The 12,778-nt window shown below is 34.4% G+C and overlaps 2 protein-coding genes across 2 annotated transcripts; both read right to left on the reverse strand.

The window, feature by feature from the left end:
- Positions 1–4,756: 4,756 nt before the first annotated feature.
- Positions 4,757–5,539, reverse strand: LOC108358791 (ryncolin-1-like). Its single transcript, XM_017610280.1, has 2 exons — positions 5,015–5,539; positions 4,757–4,941 (listed from the first exon to the last, which is right to left on the reverse strand). Exons 1-2 carry the CDS (start codon positions 5,522–5,524, stop codon positions 4,786–4,788), a joined length of 666 nt encoding a protein of 221 aa, XP_017465769.1. The 5' UTR covers positions 5,525–5,539; the 3' UTR covers positions 4,757–4,785.
- A 5,081-nt stretch (positions 5,540–10,620) lies between these two features.
- LOC108358792 (ryncolin-1-like) lies at positions 10,621–11,551 on the reverse strand. Its single transcript, XM_017610281.1, has 3 exons — positions 11,487–11,551; positions 10,876–11,406; positions 10,621–10,801 (listed from the first exon to the last, which is right to left on the reverse strand). The coding sequence occupies exons 2-3, from the start codon at positions 11,382–11,384 to the stop codon at positions 10,648–10,650; spliced, it is 663 nt and encodes a 220-aa protein (XP_017465770.1). The 5' UTR covers positions 11,385–11,406; positions 11,487–11,551; the 3' UTR covers positions 10,621–10,647.
- Between the last annotated feature and the right edge of the window lie 1,227 nt (positions 11,552–12,778).

A 12,778-nucleotide genomic window follows, 5' to 3' on the forward strand; every position in this document is an offset into this window, starting at 1 on the left:
AATTTCGTTATTACAGTGGACGAAAACTTTATAGCCGCCCCACATATTGATAAGTTTTAACTTTTATTTTTTTGTTTAATTTTACTTATTTTTTTTTTAATATAGTTAATTTTTTAACAAAAGCCAAGTATCAGGTTTTATACTATATTAAAAAAACGACTCAACAAACTTTCAAAATGCTAAACCATTACGTCGTCACTTAAAAGACTCCTCAAGTAGCACACTGGTGCATAAATTGGTGTAAATTTATGGATTTTGGTACAAATCTGATTAAATTGAATAAAAAAAGAACATTTTGGTGTATTTGTTATTCCACCAGTATTTCTTTCAAATCAAAATTCTACCTTTAACATTTTGCTACTATTTATTCATTGAGATAACTACGAAAATTACACCAGCTCCTAAAATGCGCCACTTTTTTCATTTGGTTCACAAATAGCTCCACGTTAACAAATGTCATTGAAATTATTCAGGCGACATTCTGAGTAGTGATGTGCTGAATTCTCGGTACCCAATACTTGAAAAAAATTTCGGTACCCAATACTTCCTTTTCGGTACCTTTCGTCATTATATCTGTGCCGTTCAATTAAAGTAGCTTAAGTCACTTTAGATGGTTTGACTTTGAATTAAAAAAAAATCATCAGTTTCCTTTGAAATTGTTTTATATTTTAATTAAGATTCTATTATAGGGGCATCTTGAACTACATCTTTGGCTATTTAAACGTTAAAATATTGTTTGGGAATCCAATGAAATGTGGATTTAAAGGGAAAAGGACCTATCTCGACATAGGCTACTTTTGGGGGTAAAAATTATTGATATTTTATAAGACATCGCCTAAAAACCCAAAATGTACAAATAAGACGGTCCTTTCTCAAGAGATGAGCAATGTGTTTGTATGTATGTAGTTAAGTGAAGCAAAGTATAATGTGTGCGTCGAACAAGGCAGGCAATTAAATCTGCACAATAATGATCAAGGCGAATTTAATAAGGTGGTGTTAGCCGTATATAAGTAAAAAATTACACTTACAAATTATACGCAGATATTCATACTGTCATTAGTATGAACTACAACAAACACGTAATTTTGATGTAATGTCCTCCACGGCGAAAAATTCAGATACGCCGGTAACACCACCTTATTAAATTCGCCCTGATACTGATGTCGCAAAACACACTCTCGCCTTCTTTTACTTATCGCAACCGTCTTTCCAATTGCAATAGTTCTGGTGGCAATATTATTTATTTTTAATAGCTGACACTATATGTATGTGTACATATAACTCATATTTTTGGCTGTTGCGCGCTTTTATTAGAAATTCCAAGATTTCGGTACCGAGCATCGAAAGTATTTGATACTTTTTAAATCGGTACCGAGTATCGATCAATACTTAAAAGTAGCGACTCAGCACATCACAAATTCTGAGAGCAATTGACAGTGGACCAAAGAATTCACCAAAAAATGAATATTGAATACACCACACAGTAGCTTTGTTTCTTTACAGATAGGCGCATTTACACAAGGTAGTGTTAGCCGAATATAAGTAAAAAATTACAAAAGCAAATTACAAGAAACACATAATTTTCACGTTATGCGGTGAAAAATTCAGCTGTTGCTCCAACATTAGAGAGATTAGGCACAGCTACTTTGATTTGCTTCTTTTACATATTTTTGTATTTTTTGATAAAAATGGGCGATTTATTAAATTTGATAAAGTGTGGCAAAACCTGAGTATTTGTGAACAATTTTTAAACATAAAATGCGATTAAAAATTCGCAGCAAATACATATGTTCAGTTGTCAAAAGCATCGGTCAGGTGTTTACTAGCTAGTTTCTGCTAGTTTGCGTTTCTTGACTTTTTCTATATTTCACTCGCTGTGAGCGTAATTCTGTAATTCTTCCCATTCTTCTTCCTGATAAAGATCTGCTAGGAAAGTAAAGAAACAAAGCTAGTGTGTGTGCACATAATACGCTGCCTGTTTTAATATGAGCTTATTATACATACCACAAGTAGAGCTGCTATCAGTGTTACCGTTTTGATAAATTGGTAGTTTCATTTCAGGGCTGTTCTGGTTTCGTTCGAAATTGATTTCTCATCGATTTGGATTTCCGATTCCAAATTTTAAAGATGTTTTGCAATCCTATCAAAGTTTTGAAGTTATAATAGAAAATAAATCCTATTCGAAATGTCAAAAATGCATTGAGCTGTTGTTGCATAGTATTCGTTTATTAGAACATTTGTAAAAATTTTAAATAAATTTTGTTGAATGGCGGTAATACAATGGTGATGTGAAAGTAGAAAAGCGTACTGAAAGCGTGCTAAAATGGCTTAAAACTCGTACCGAAATATTAAGATTATGTTGCTGACATTCCGTAATTTTATTGCATCATGGTTAAATGAAAACAAATAAATAAAAATAAAATTGCGCGAGCACAGTAATACATTTTTTTTGTTACCAAATATAAAATGTTTATATCGATTGTATTTTTTTTTAATTTTAGACATAAAATAATTGATATAAATTGAATTAATCTCAAAGATTCATACTTTTGCATGAAGTAAAATCAGAAACGAAATAAAATATCAATATCTGATGATTAAAAAAAATTGGTAGTTTGGAAACTGATTCGGTAGGATTTTTTGTTCCTAAAAATATTGTCGAGTGGTAACACTGGTTGGTATATTTAATACACCAGTGGTGAAATATGCATCAATAAGGCACCCCTACACGCTTAAAGTTTGTTTGGGTACTAATGATTCAACATCATGCCTTCACAAATGCAGCTATAAGTTGCATAGTATATATGAGTACGAACAACAGCGACAATTTTTTCTACATAACATAGGCGAACGCTGATTTGATTTCTTCTTTTCGTACGCGAACGTTAACAAAACATGTTGAAATGTATACGTTCGCGTTTGCGTTCGAATAATGGACGTGTGGTAGGCGCTTAAACTTCTGTCAACTGTGTTCATTTGGCAAGAAACATTTTTTATACCAAATTCTCAAACTGAATTGTGTCTAGGGCAAAATAAATACACCGTTCTTGGCTTGGTAAATATTTTTGTACCAAACTCAAGAATCTGTGTAAGTTTTCAACGACGACCATATTTTCAAAGTATTATAAAAGTAAGGCTAAGTTCACAACCTAGAGTAATAGCGTTACGCGATGCAATGGAAATCGCTCAATCCAAAGAAACTTCTTCGCCAGCATAATCGCTGGCGATTAAAAAGTAGCTAGTGTTTAAATTGCAGCAAAATTATACACGACTAATTTTTTATAATAGGGGAGTTTACGATGAGTAGCATTTTAGATTTAAAGTTGCTACGTACCAATCTAGCACATATTTTGTTGTTGGGAAAGCAACAAAACGTGTGATACATTGCTACGTAGGGATTCCCCTAATATATTTTTTTTGTTTCCACAACCCTTTGACAATTTATACCGAAACTTAAGCATATTGTATTGTATATAATAGCAGTAGAAGAGATGTTTAATTTATTATATAAATATGTACATATGTATATTTTTTATTTATTTGGGCTTTAAGTATGAGAAAAAGCTTTTTTTAACAAACTGCATAATTTTTATTTGCTTGCACAGCGATAAACACCAAAGACTGTGTAAATGTTGGTTAGAAGCGATTTTTATGTATTCTCGCTACGCTAATACGTTAGGTTGTAAACTTAGCCTAATACTGAAACTCAGCTGGACGCCATATTAAAGCTGTATGACTATTATTTAACTAATTTAACAATTTCATTATGTACATTGGCTCAACTATGCCACTTTATGTGTATTTTCGAACCTTTTTTAAACAGCGCATCTCTTAAAAATTTAATAATGGCGAAAAATTCATTGCTTTCAAAATATAAGTTTTTCCAGATTTATTTAAAAATCATCAAATCCTTATAAATTTTGAGGCGCTCGAGTTTTAGAGGGGGTAGTACCGAAATTCACTCGACAGAATGTACCTCGTTTTTAAATTAGGAACTCACATTCATATATATTCGCGATTTTCTTGCCTGCATATTACGAAAAGGAATGCTGAGATTTATAAAAAGAATTCCAAGTCGCGCAGATTAAAAAAGAGCTTCGGTGTAAATTTTATGTCTGAGTTAATTTTAAATTTGATTAGTAGTAAATTTTATTCCTCGAATCTTTTCGTACTCTTCACACTCATGGGAATATATTTATGCTAGAATATGATGTAAATAATTTACCATTATGGTGTATGATTTGAGCCAATTATGAGTACGCATTTTACATCAACGGAGTTTATTTTATGTTCTAGAAACAAGAAAACTTGTATACCACTGGCATAATATATATACAGAAAATCAGTAAAAAAAAATTACGGTAGGTGTAAATAATACACGAAACAGCGGTATAACCTTTACACTGAATCGAAATAAACTGTTCAAAAACTGCGCTTAGAAATGGCATATTTTTTATATTGAAAATGTATATCACGTCGATGTAAAAAATACACAAAATATTTTGGTGTATTTCTGACTTTTGTGCTACTTGAGTCTAGGTCTCAAAATTTTAACGTAAGTAACTATATATTTTATTTATTTTTTATTTTAATTCAGTAGCTTATATACGAAAATTGGGCATATTAAATAAACCTAAATCAGTAGTATATAAAGATCTATTGACCTTTTCTGTAAATATTCAATCTAATGCTAAATGTGCGTTTGACTCATAAAATTTTGTCTCCATAAAATTTCCCATATTTAAAAATATTCATAAAGTTATTTTAGTTTTATAACCTTTCATCTTAAAATGAAAAATTTCTCATTGCCAACCGCTTAATACATTTTTCCGTTGGGCGTATCATCATTTGCGCAAATTTCAAGGACTCATACATTTGTATGCCATTCCAAGTTACGCCTTGGCCGTTGTCTTTTTGAGAATAGTCGCCATTCAAGTTGCTGAAACAAAAAAAGGTTGGGAATACATAAATATTTTCAAATGTATGCGTAAAGTGCTGAATGTAATTCAATTCACCAGTGATAACAATCGTGATACCACCAAGCTCCTCTATATTTTTCAGCGCAACTACCAACTGGTTTGTCATCATTATCTCGATCAAATGTTGTGAATTTTTCACCCTCGTGAGGCTTGAAACAATCTTCAGCATTTCCTGTGTAATTACCAAGGGTTCGCAAAACATAATCTTCCTCTTCGCTACCAATGACGAACAAATCATATTTTGCATAGTACTTAGTGCCATTGGATGCTTCCATTTTTATATACAACTCTTGTTCACAACTCGCGGTTAGAGCGTGTAATTTATTCAAACCAATCCAATAATTGTCCGACAATTCACCAAATCCTTGCTTATATTGTTCCCAATTTCGATAGAAATCCAATTCAGCACTTATGCGTCGCTGGATGACAATCCAACCGCCAAAGTCGGTATCCTCATCACACCACACCTTGAATGGATCATCACCAAATCGCTGATATTTTATAGTATAAATCCCACTTTTAAACGAGCCAGCGGCTGCTTTCATACAATTGGTGGGCAGACTTTGGCTATTCGATAAGAAACGAAATTTTAAAAATTAGTTAACCTTGGAACTGTCAACTTTGGCACCACACCGCGTACTCATTACCTTTTTCGCTCAGTTTGTAGGCGCAAATTTTCTGCCTGCATTTGCTTTACAATTTGTTGCAACGACTTTAATTTAGTGTTAAAGTGTTCAAACATACCTATTTGCAGATCACAGTCGTAGGCGCAAATATCTTCCAATTCATTACTTCGACTCAAACAAGGTTTTAATACAAAAATTAAAATAAAGTTCAGTAGTATAAACGTTTTAAGATGCATATTTTCAGAGCACTGCAAATTTTAGCGATTCGCACAATCAACTGGATAAAACAAGACTGAGAGATGTGCTGCTAATGAAGAACTTTTGCTTTCTTAATAATATATATGCGTACATACAAATTCCTGAGATATAAATATAATTTTGTATATATACATATTTATATGTACATTGTGGTTTCAAATATTCATACGATAAACATAAAACTATATGATTGCCCAAATGGAATCATTGCTTTTTTGTTTATACAACCGAGAACATTTGCGCTCGCGCAACATTAAAACTTTGTTGGCATAACAGCATCAAGAAATCGAGAAAAGGAAACATAAATACAAATGTAAATAAACTTCGTCTTCTTCTTCTTATTTGGCGCTGTAACCGCCTAAGCGATTTTGGCTGAGTTCAAAAAAGCACGCCAGTCATTTCTCTTCTGAGCCAACTGACGCCAATTGGAAATGCCAAGTGAAGCCAAGTCCTTCTCCACCTGGTCCTTCCATCTCAGTGGGGGCCTTCCTCTGCTACCACCAGCGGGTTCCGAGTTGAAAACTTTCAAAGCAGGAGCGTCGGTATCCATTCGAACGAAATGACCAAGCCAGCGGAGCCGCTGTATTTTAATTCACTACGCTATGTCTCTGTAGCTGTAAAGCTCATTCAGCTCATCGCTCCATCGTCTGCGGTACTCGCCGTCGCCAACGCGTAAAGGCCCATAGATCTTCCGCAAAATCTTTATCTCGAATACTCCAAGAGCCGCCGCATCGGATGTTGTCATTGTCCATGCTTCTGTGGCATATACCAGCACGGGCATGATGAGTGACTGAGAGGACGAGAGAAGACTTTACTCCTGAATTGCCTACTCAGTCTAAAGTAGCGCCTGTTGGCCAATGTGATTCTGCATTGGATTTCCATGCTGACATTATTATCGGTGTTAATGCTGGTTCCCACGTAAACGAAATTCTCTACTTTCTCGAACTGTCAACAGTGACGTGGGTGCCAAGGCGCGAATGTGCTGACTGTTTTTTTGATGACAGGAGATACTTCGTCTTGTCCTCGTTTACCACCAGACCCATTCGCTTTGCTTCCTTATCCAACTTGGAAAAGGTAGAACAGACTTCGCGGTTTTTGTTACCGATGATGTCGATGTCATCGGCATAAGCCAGCAATTGCACGCTCTTGTAGTAAATTGTTCCTGAGCGGTTCAGTTCTTCTTATTATCTTCTCCAACATCAGATTAAAGAAGTCACATGAAAGACAGTCGCCCTATCTGAAGCTCCGTTTGGTGTCGAACGGCTCGGAGAGATCTTTCCCAATTCTGACGGAGCTGGTGGTATTGCTCAACGTCATTTTACACAGCTGTATCAGTTTGGCGGGGATGCCAAATTCAGACATAGCGGCGTACAGGTAGCTCATTTTAGTGCTGTAGAAAGCGGCTTTAAAGTCGACAAATAGGTGTGGTGAGTGTTGATCCTTTTCTCGCGGGTCTTTTCCAAGATTCGGCGTATTGTGAATACCTGGTCTATGGTGGATTTTCCAGGCCTAGAGCCACACTGATAAGGCCCAATCAGTTCATTGACGGTGGGCTTCAGTCTTTCACACAATACGCTCGATAAGACCTTGTAACCTATGCTTAGAAGGCTGATCCCGCGGTAGTTGGCGCGAATGGCGGGGTCGCCTTTCTTGTGGACTGGGCAGAGCACACTTAAATTCCAGTCGTCGGGCATGTGTTCATCTGACCATATTCTGACCAAGAGTTCATGCATGCACTTTATCAACTCCTCGCTACCGTACTTGAATAGCTCAGCTGATAGGCTGACAGGCTGTCAGTTCCAGCAGCTTTGTTGTTTTTCAGCCGCGTTATTGCTATTCGTACCTCGTCATGGTCAGGCGGAGGAACATTGACTCCGTTATCATCGACTTCTCCACAACTTTCCGTGCTGCTACCATTCAGTAGCGTGGAAAATTGTTCCCTCCATAATTTAAGTACGTTCTGAACATCAGTAACTAGGTCGCCATTATTGTTCTTACAGGGGTACGCCCTGGTCTTGAAACCTTCCGTAAGTCGCCTAACTCTCTGCTAAAATTGTCGGGCCTTCTTCCTGTCGGCCAGCATTTCAAGATCTTCGCAATCACGTATTTCGGCCTCTCTCTTCTTATTGAAGTTATCTTTATTTTATACTACTACGTACCAGAGCTGTTAAGTAATGATTATAAATTGTAATGATTACAGATTTAAATCATTATTTTTTTTAAATTTGAGAAATTATTAATTACCATCATTTCCACTTTTAAATTAATTATTACCGATTACCATTAAAAAGAATAAAAAATAATCATAAATTTAGCAAATTAGAAAAAAAATTAAAAATAATCAAAAAAACTAATGGGATTAGTTTTACAATAAAATTATTTTTTTTTTATTATTTTTGATTATTTATAATTATGTAAATTATTTTAAACAAAATGTATTGTTCAGACGGAAAAAATGTTTTGTCGACAAACGTATGCATGTAACTGTGAAATACGTTCTTTCAAATGATGAGGTATTCATTAGGAATGTTAATCCCTAGATCCCGGGATCCCGGTCTTTTTTAAGTCTCGGAAATCCCGGGATTATTTGCCTGGAATCCCAGGATTTTCAGGATTTGTAAATTACACTGGTGGCAATAATAGAAACGCTTTATTCTCAACAGTTTTGCCTATATTTCTTTTTGTTATTTAATATTTAACATTTTTGCTTACAAAAAAATCAATATATTAGCCAAACCAAGGGCCAAATATAATAAAATTGCGTTCTTAATTTTTCTCTCTGATGTCTGGATTTTTTAAAAGAACTTTGAAATTTGAAGGATATGAGTAATGCAAAAAATGATTTAAAAATTTCAGTGGTTTCAAATGAAAGAGAAGATTCTGTATAGTTAAAACACATTACATTTTTTGGTGCGTAAGGGACGGGTAGGTATTGAAAATACCCTTTCATAATTTTATCCTCGAACATCCTTGAAATTTTTTAATTCTTATTTTGGAAAATGTTGTGTGTTAAAGACTAATTTTATTAGCTTAAAAAAATAAAATATATTAAAGGGGCATTTTCAATTCCTATTCGTCCTTGCGAACGTAAAAAAGTTATTATTTTGTTTATATTGCACTGAATTTTTTAAAATTATTTTTGAAATTAACCATATCTTTGAAATTATAACGGGATTGAACCAACGACATCCCGAAAATCCCGGGATCGTAAAAATCGAAACAATTAACATCCCTAGTATGCATTTATGTTAGATATGTATGTGTATTCCGCTACTTTAAGCATGTCATACCATCAGAAACCAAACAAGTATGTTTCTTTACAACGAAATCGGACAAATAATTAAATATTATTAAAAAATAATCAAAAGTAATCACCAATTTTAATCAACTACTTTTTTTTGAATATTTTCGATTATTATTGATTATTTTTTTAATGACAAATAATCATGATTGTTTTTTGATTAATAAATTAATTGAATTATTCATTACGATTACCGAACATATGTAATCGTTTTGATTAGTAATCGTTATCCAAAGTTAACAGGTCTGCTACGTACATATGTACATTAGACTGCAACACTCCCCATAATACAAAAAGAAAACAAATCGGTACGGTGTTTCCATTGGAATTATAAAATCTATTATATTTTAAAACTTCCACCAAAATGCTTCGGAAAAATATTAAGATTTAGGTGAGCTGGACCCATTTGAAAATACCTCCAAAAATAAAGTTTTTTATGAATAAAAATAGTTTCTTAAAGATTTAAAAAAAAAAAATCCCCTCAAACGAAAAAATGATTTAAGTTAAAAAAATTTGCATAAAAATATTAAAAATTATTAAAATTATTAATTTTCTACGGAATCGTAATAATGAGATTTTTGATGCTGTTTTTTAATTTTTTTAAAGATTCCGCTGAAAAGATTTTTAAATGTTTTTATGCAGATTTTTTAAGCTTAATCTGTTTTGCCATCCGAGAGGATTTTTTTCAAACTATTTTTATTCATAAAAATTTCCAATTTTGGAGGTACATGTTTTCAAATCGGTCCAGCTCACGTAAATCTTAATATTTTTCGGAAATATTTTTGGTGGACGTCTTCAAATATAAAAGATTTTGTAATCCCGGCGGAAAACCCGCAACTTTTTTTGGTGATGCAGTCTAATGTACCTACATATATCGTAGACTTTTTTTTTACAATTTTGTACCAAAGTAAAAAATTGAGAAAATATTTGCTCAGTAATCATTAATTAAATACATCAAAACCCATTTTATGCCTTGTGATACTAGAAAGCGCTCATAGAATTAACAAAAAAATTGTACAATAGCATTTATTAAAAAGCGTCAAAGTCCAACTTTTCTAATCTCGTTATTACAGTGGACGAAAAAATTATAGCCGCTCCACATATTGATAAGTTTTAACTTTTAATATAGTTCCCTTTTTAACAAAGACCAAGTATCAGGCTTTATACTGCATTAAAAAAAATTACTCAACAAACTTTCAAAATGCTCAACTTTTACGTCGTCACTTGAAAGACTCTAGGTCTCAAAATTGTAACGTGAGTAACTATATATTTTATTTATTTTTTATTTTATTCAGTAGTTTAAATACGAAAATTGGGCATATTAAATATACCTAAATTAGTAGTATATAAAGATCTCTTGACCTTTTCTGAAAATATTAAATCTAAAGCTAAATGTGCGTTTGACTCATAAAATTTTGTCTCCATGAAATTTGCATTATTTAAAAATATTCACAAAGTCATTTTAGTTTTATAACTTTTCATCTTAAAATGAAAAATGTTTCATTGCCAACCGCTTAATACATTTTTCCGTTGGCCGAATCATCATTTGCGCAAACTTCAAGGACTCACCCCTTTTTATACCGACCCAAGTAACACCTTGGCCGTTGTCTTTTTGAGAATAGTCGCCATTCAAATTGCTGAGAAAAACGGTATTTAAAATAGGTATGTATGTAAATCTATGCGTAAATGTGCAAAATACACTTCAATTCACCTCATATAACACTCTGTGTACCACCAAGCTCCTCTCCAACGTTCGGCACAATTAATACCAGGGTTTGCATCATTATCTCGATCGAATGTTGAGAACTTACTGCCTTTATGATACCTTAAACCGTGTCTAGCATTTCCTGTGTAATTACCAAGTGTTCGCAAAACATAATCTTCCTCTTCGCTACCAATGACGAACAAATCATATTTTGCATAGTACTTTGTGCCATTGGACGCTTCCATTTTTATATACAACTCTTGTTCACAACTTGCGGTTAGAGCGTGCAATTTATTCAAACCAATCCAATAATTGCCCGACAATTCACCAAATCCTTTCTTATATTGTTGCCAATCTCGATAGAAGTCCACATCCGCGCTTACTCGTCGCTGGATGACAATCCAACCGCCAAAGTCGGTATCCTCATCACACCACACCTTGAATGGCTCATCACCAAATCGCTGATATTTTATTGTATAGATGCCACTTTTAAACGAGCCAGCGGCTGCTTTCATGCAATTGGTGGGCAGACTTTGGCTATTCGATAAGAAACGAAATTTTAAAAATTAGTTAACCTTCGAACTGTCAACTTTAACACCACACTGCGTACTCATTACCTTTTTCGCTCAGTTTGTAGGCGCAAATTTTCTGCCTGAATTTGCTTTACAAGTTGTTGCAACGACTTTAATTTAATGTTAAAGTGTTCAAACATACCTATTTGCAGATCACAGTCGTAGGCGCAAATATCTTGCAATTCATTGTTTTGACTTAAACAAGGTTTTAATACAAAAATTAAAATAAAGTTCAGTAGTATAAACGTTTTAAGATGCATATTTTCAGAGCACTGGAAATTTTAGCGATTCGCACAATCAACTGGATAAAACAAGACTGAGAGATGTGCTGCTAATGAAGAACTTTTGCTTTCCTAATAATATACATGCATACATACAAATTCCTGAGATATAAATATAATTTTGTATATATACATATTTATATGTACATTGTGGTTTCAAATATTCATACGATAAACATAAAAATATATGATTGCCGTAATGGAATCATTGCTTGTTTGTTTATACAACCGAGAATATTTGCGCTTGCGCAGGATTAAAACTTTGTTGGCATAACAGCATCAAGAAATCGAGAAAAGGAAACATAAATACAAATGTAAATAAACTTCTTCTTCTTCTTCTTATTTGACGCTGTAACCGCCTAAGCGGTTTTGGCCGAGTTCAAAAAAGCACGCCAGTCATTTCTCTTCTGTGCCAACTGATGCCAATTGGAAATGCCAAGTGAAGCCAAGTCCTTCTCCACCTGGTCTTTCCAACACCTGGAGGAGACCTTCCTCTTCCTCTGCTACCACCAGCGGGTTCCGAGTTGAAAACTTTTAGAGCTGGAGCGTCGTTGTCCATTCGAACGACATGTCCAAGCCAGCGGAGCCGCTGTATTTTAATTCACTACGCTATGTCTCTGTAGCTGAAAAGCTCATACAGCTCATCGCTCCATCGTCTGCGGTACTCGCCGTCGCCAATGCGTAAAGGCCCGTAAATCTTCCGCAAAATCTTTATCTCGAATACTCCAAGAGCCGCCGCATCAGATGTTGTCATTGTCCATGTTTCTGCGCCATATAGCACCACGGGCATGATGAGTGACTTATGGAGTGTGGTTTTTGTACGTCAAGAGAGGACTTTACTCCTACTTGCCTACTCAGTCCAAAGGATTTCCATGCTGACATTATTATCGGTGTTAATGCTGGTTCCCAAGTAAACGAAATTCTCTACTTTCTCGAAATTGCAACTGTCAACAGTGACGTGGGTGCCAAGGCGCGAATGTGCTGACTGTTTTTTTTGATGACAGGAGATACTTCGTCTTGTCCTCGTTTACCACCAGACCCATTCGCTTTGCTTCC

The sequence above is a fragment of the Rhagoletis zephyria genome, unplaced genomic scaffold, assembly GCF_001687245.7.
Source record: "Rhagoletis zephyria isolate East Lansing unplaced genomic scaffold, Rhagoletis_zephyria_1.1 Rzeph_scaffold_00296, whole genome shotgun sequence".
Lineage (NCBI taxonomy): Eukaryota > Metazoa > Arthropoda > Insecta > Diptera > Tephritidae > Rhagoletis > Rhagoletis zephyria.

Bases quoted from the DNA above. Each gene is read 5' to 3' on its own strand.
- LOC108358791 (XM_017610280.1), bottom strand. From the start codon at position 5,524: ATGAAAGCAGCCGCTGGCTCGTTTAAAAGTGGGATTTATACTATAAAA. The intron at 4,942-5,014 runs TGAATTGAATTA...TTTTTTTGTTTC, and splicing joins ATCACGATTGTTATCACTGG to AGCAACTTGAATGGCGACTA.
- LOC108358792 (XM_017610281.1), bottom strand. From the start codon at position 11,384: ATGAAAGCAGCCGCTGGCTCGTTTAAAAGTGGCATCTATACAATAAAA. The intron at 10,802-10,875 runs GTGAATTGAAGT...CGTTTTTCTCAG, and splicing joins TACACAGAGTGTTATATGAG to CAATTTGAATGGCGACTATT.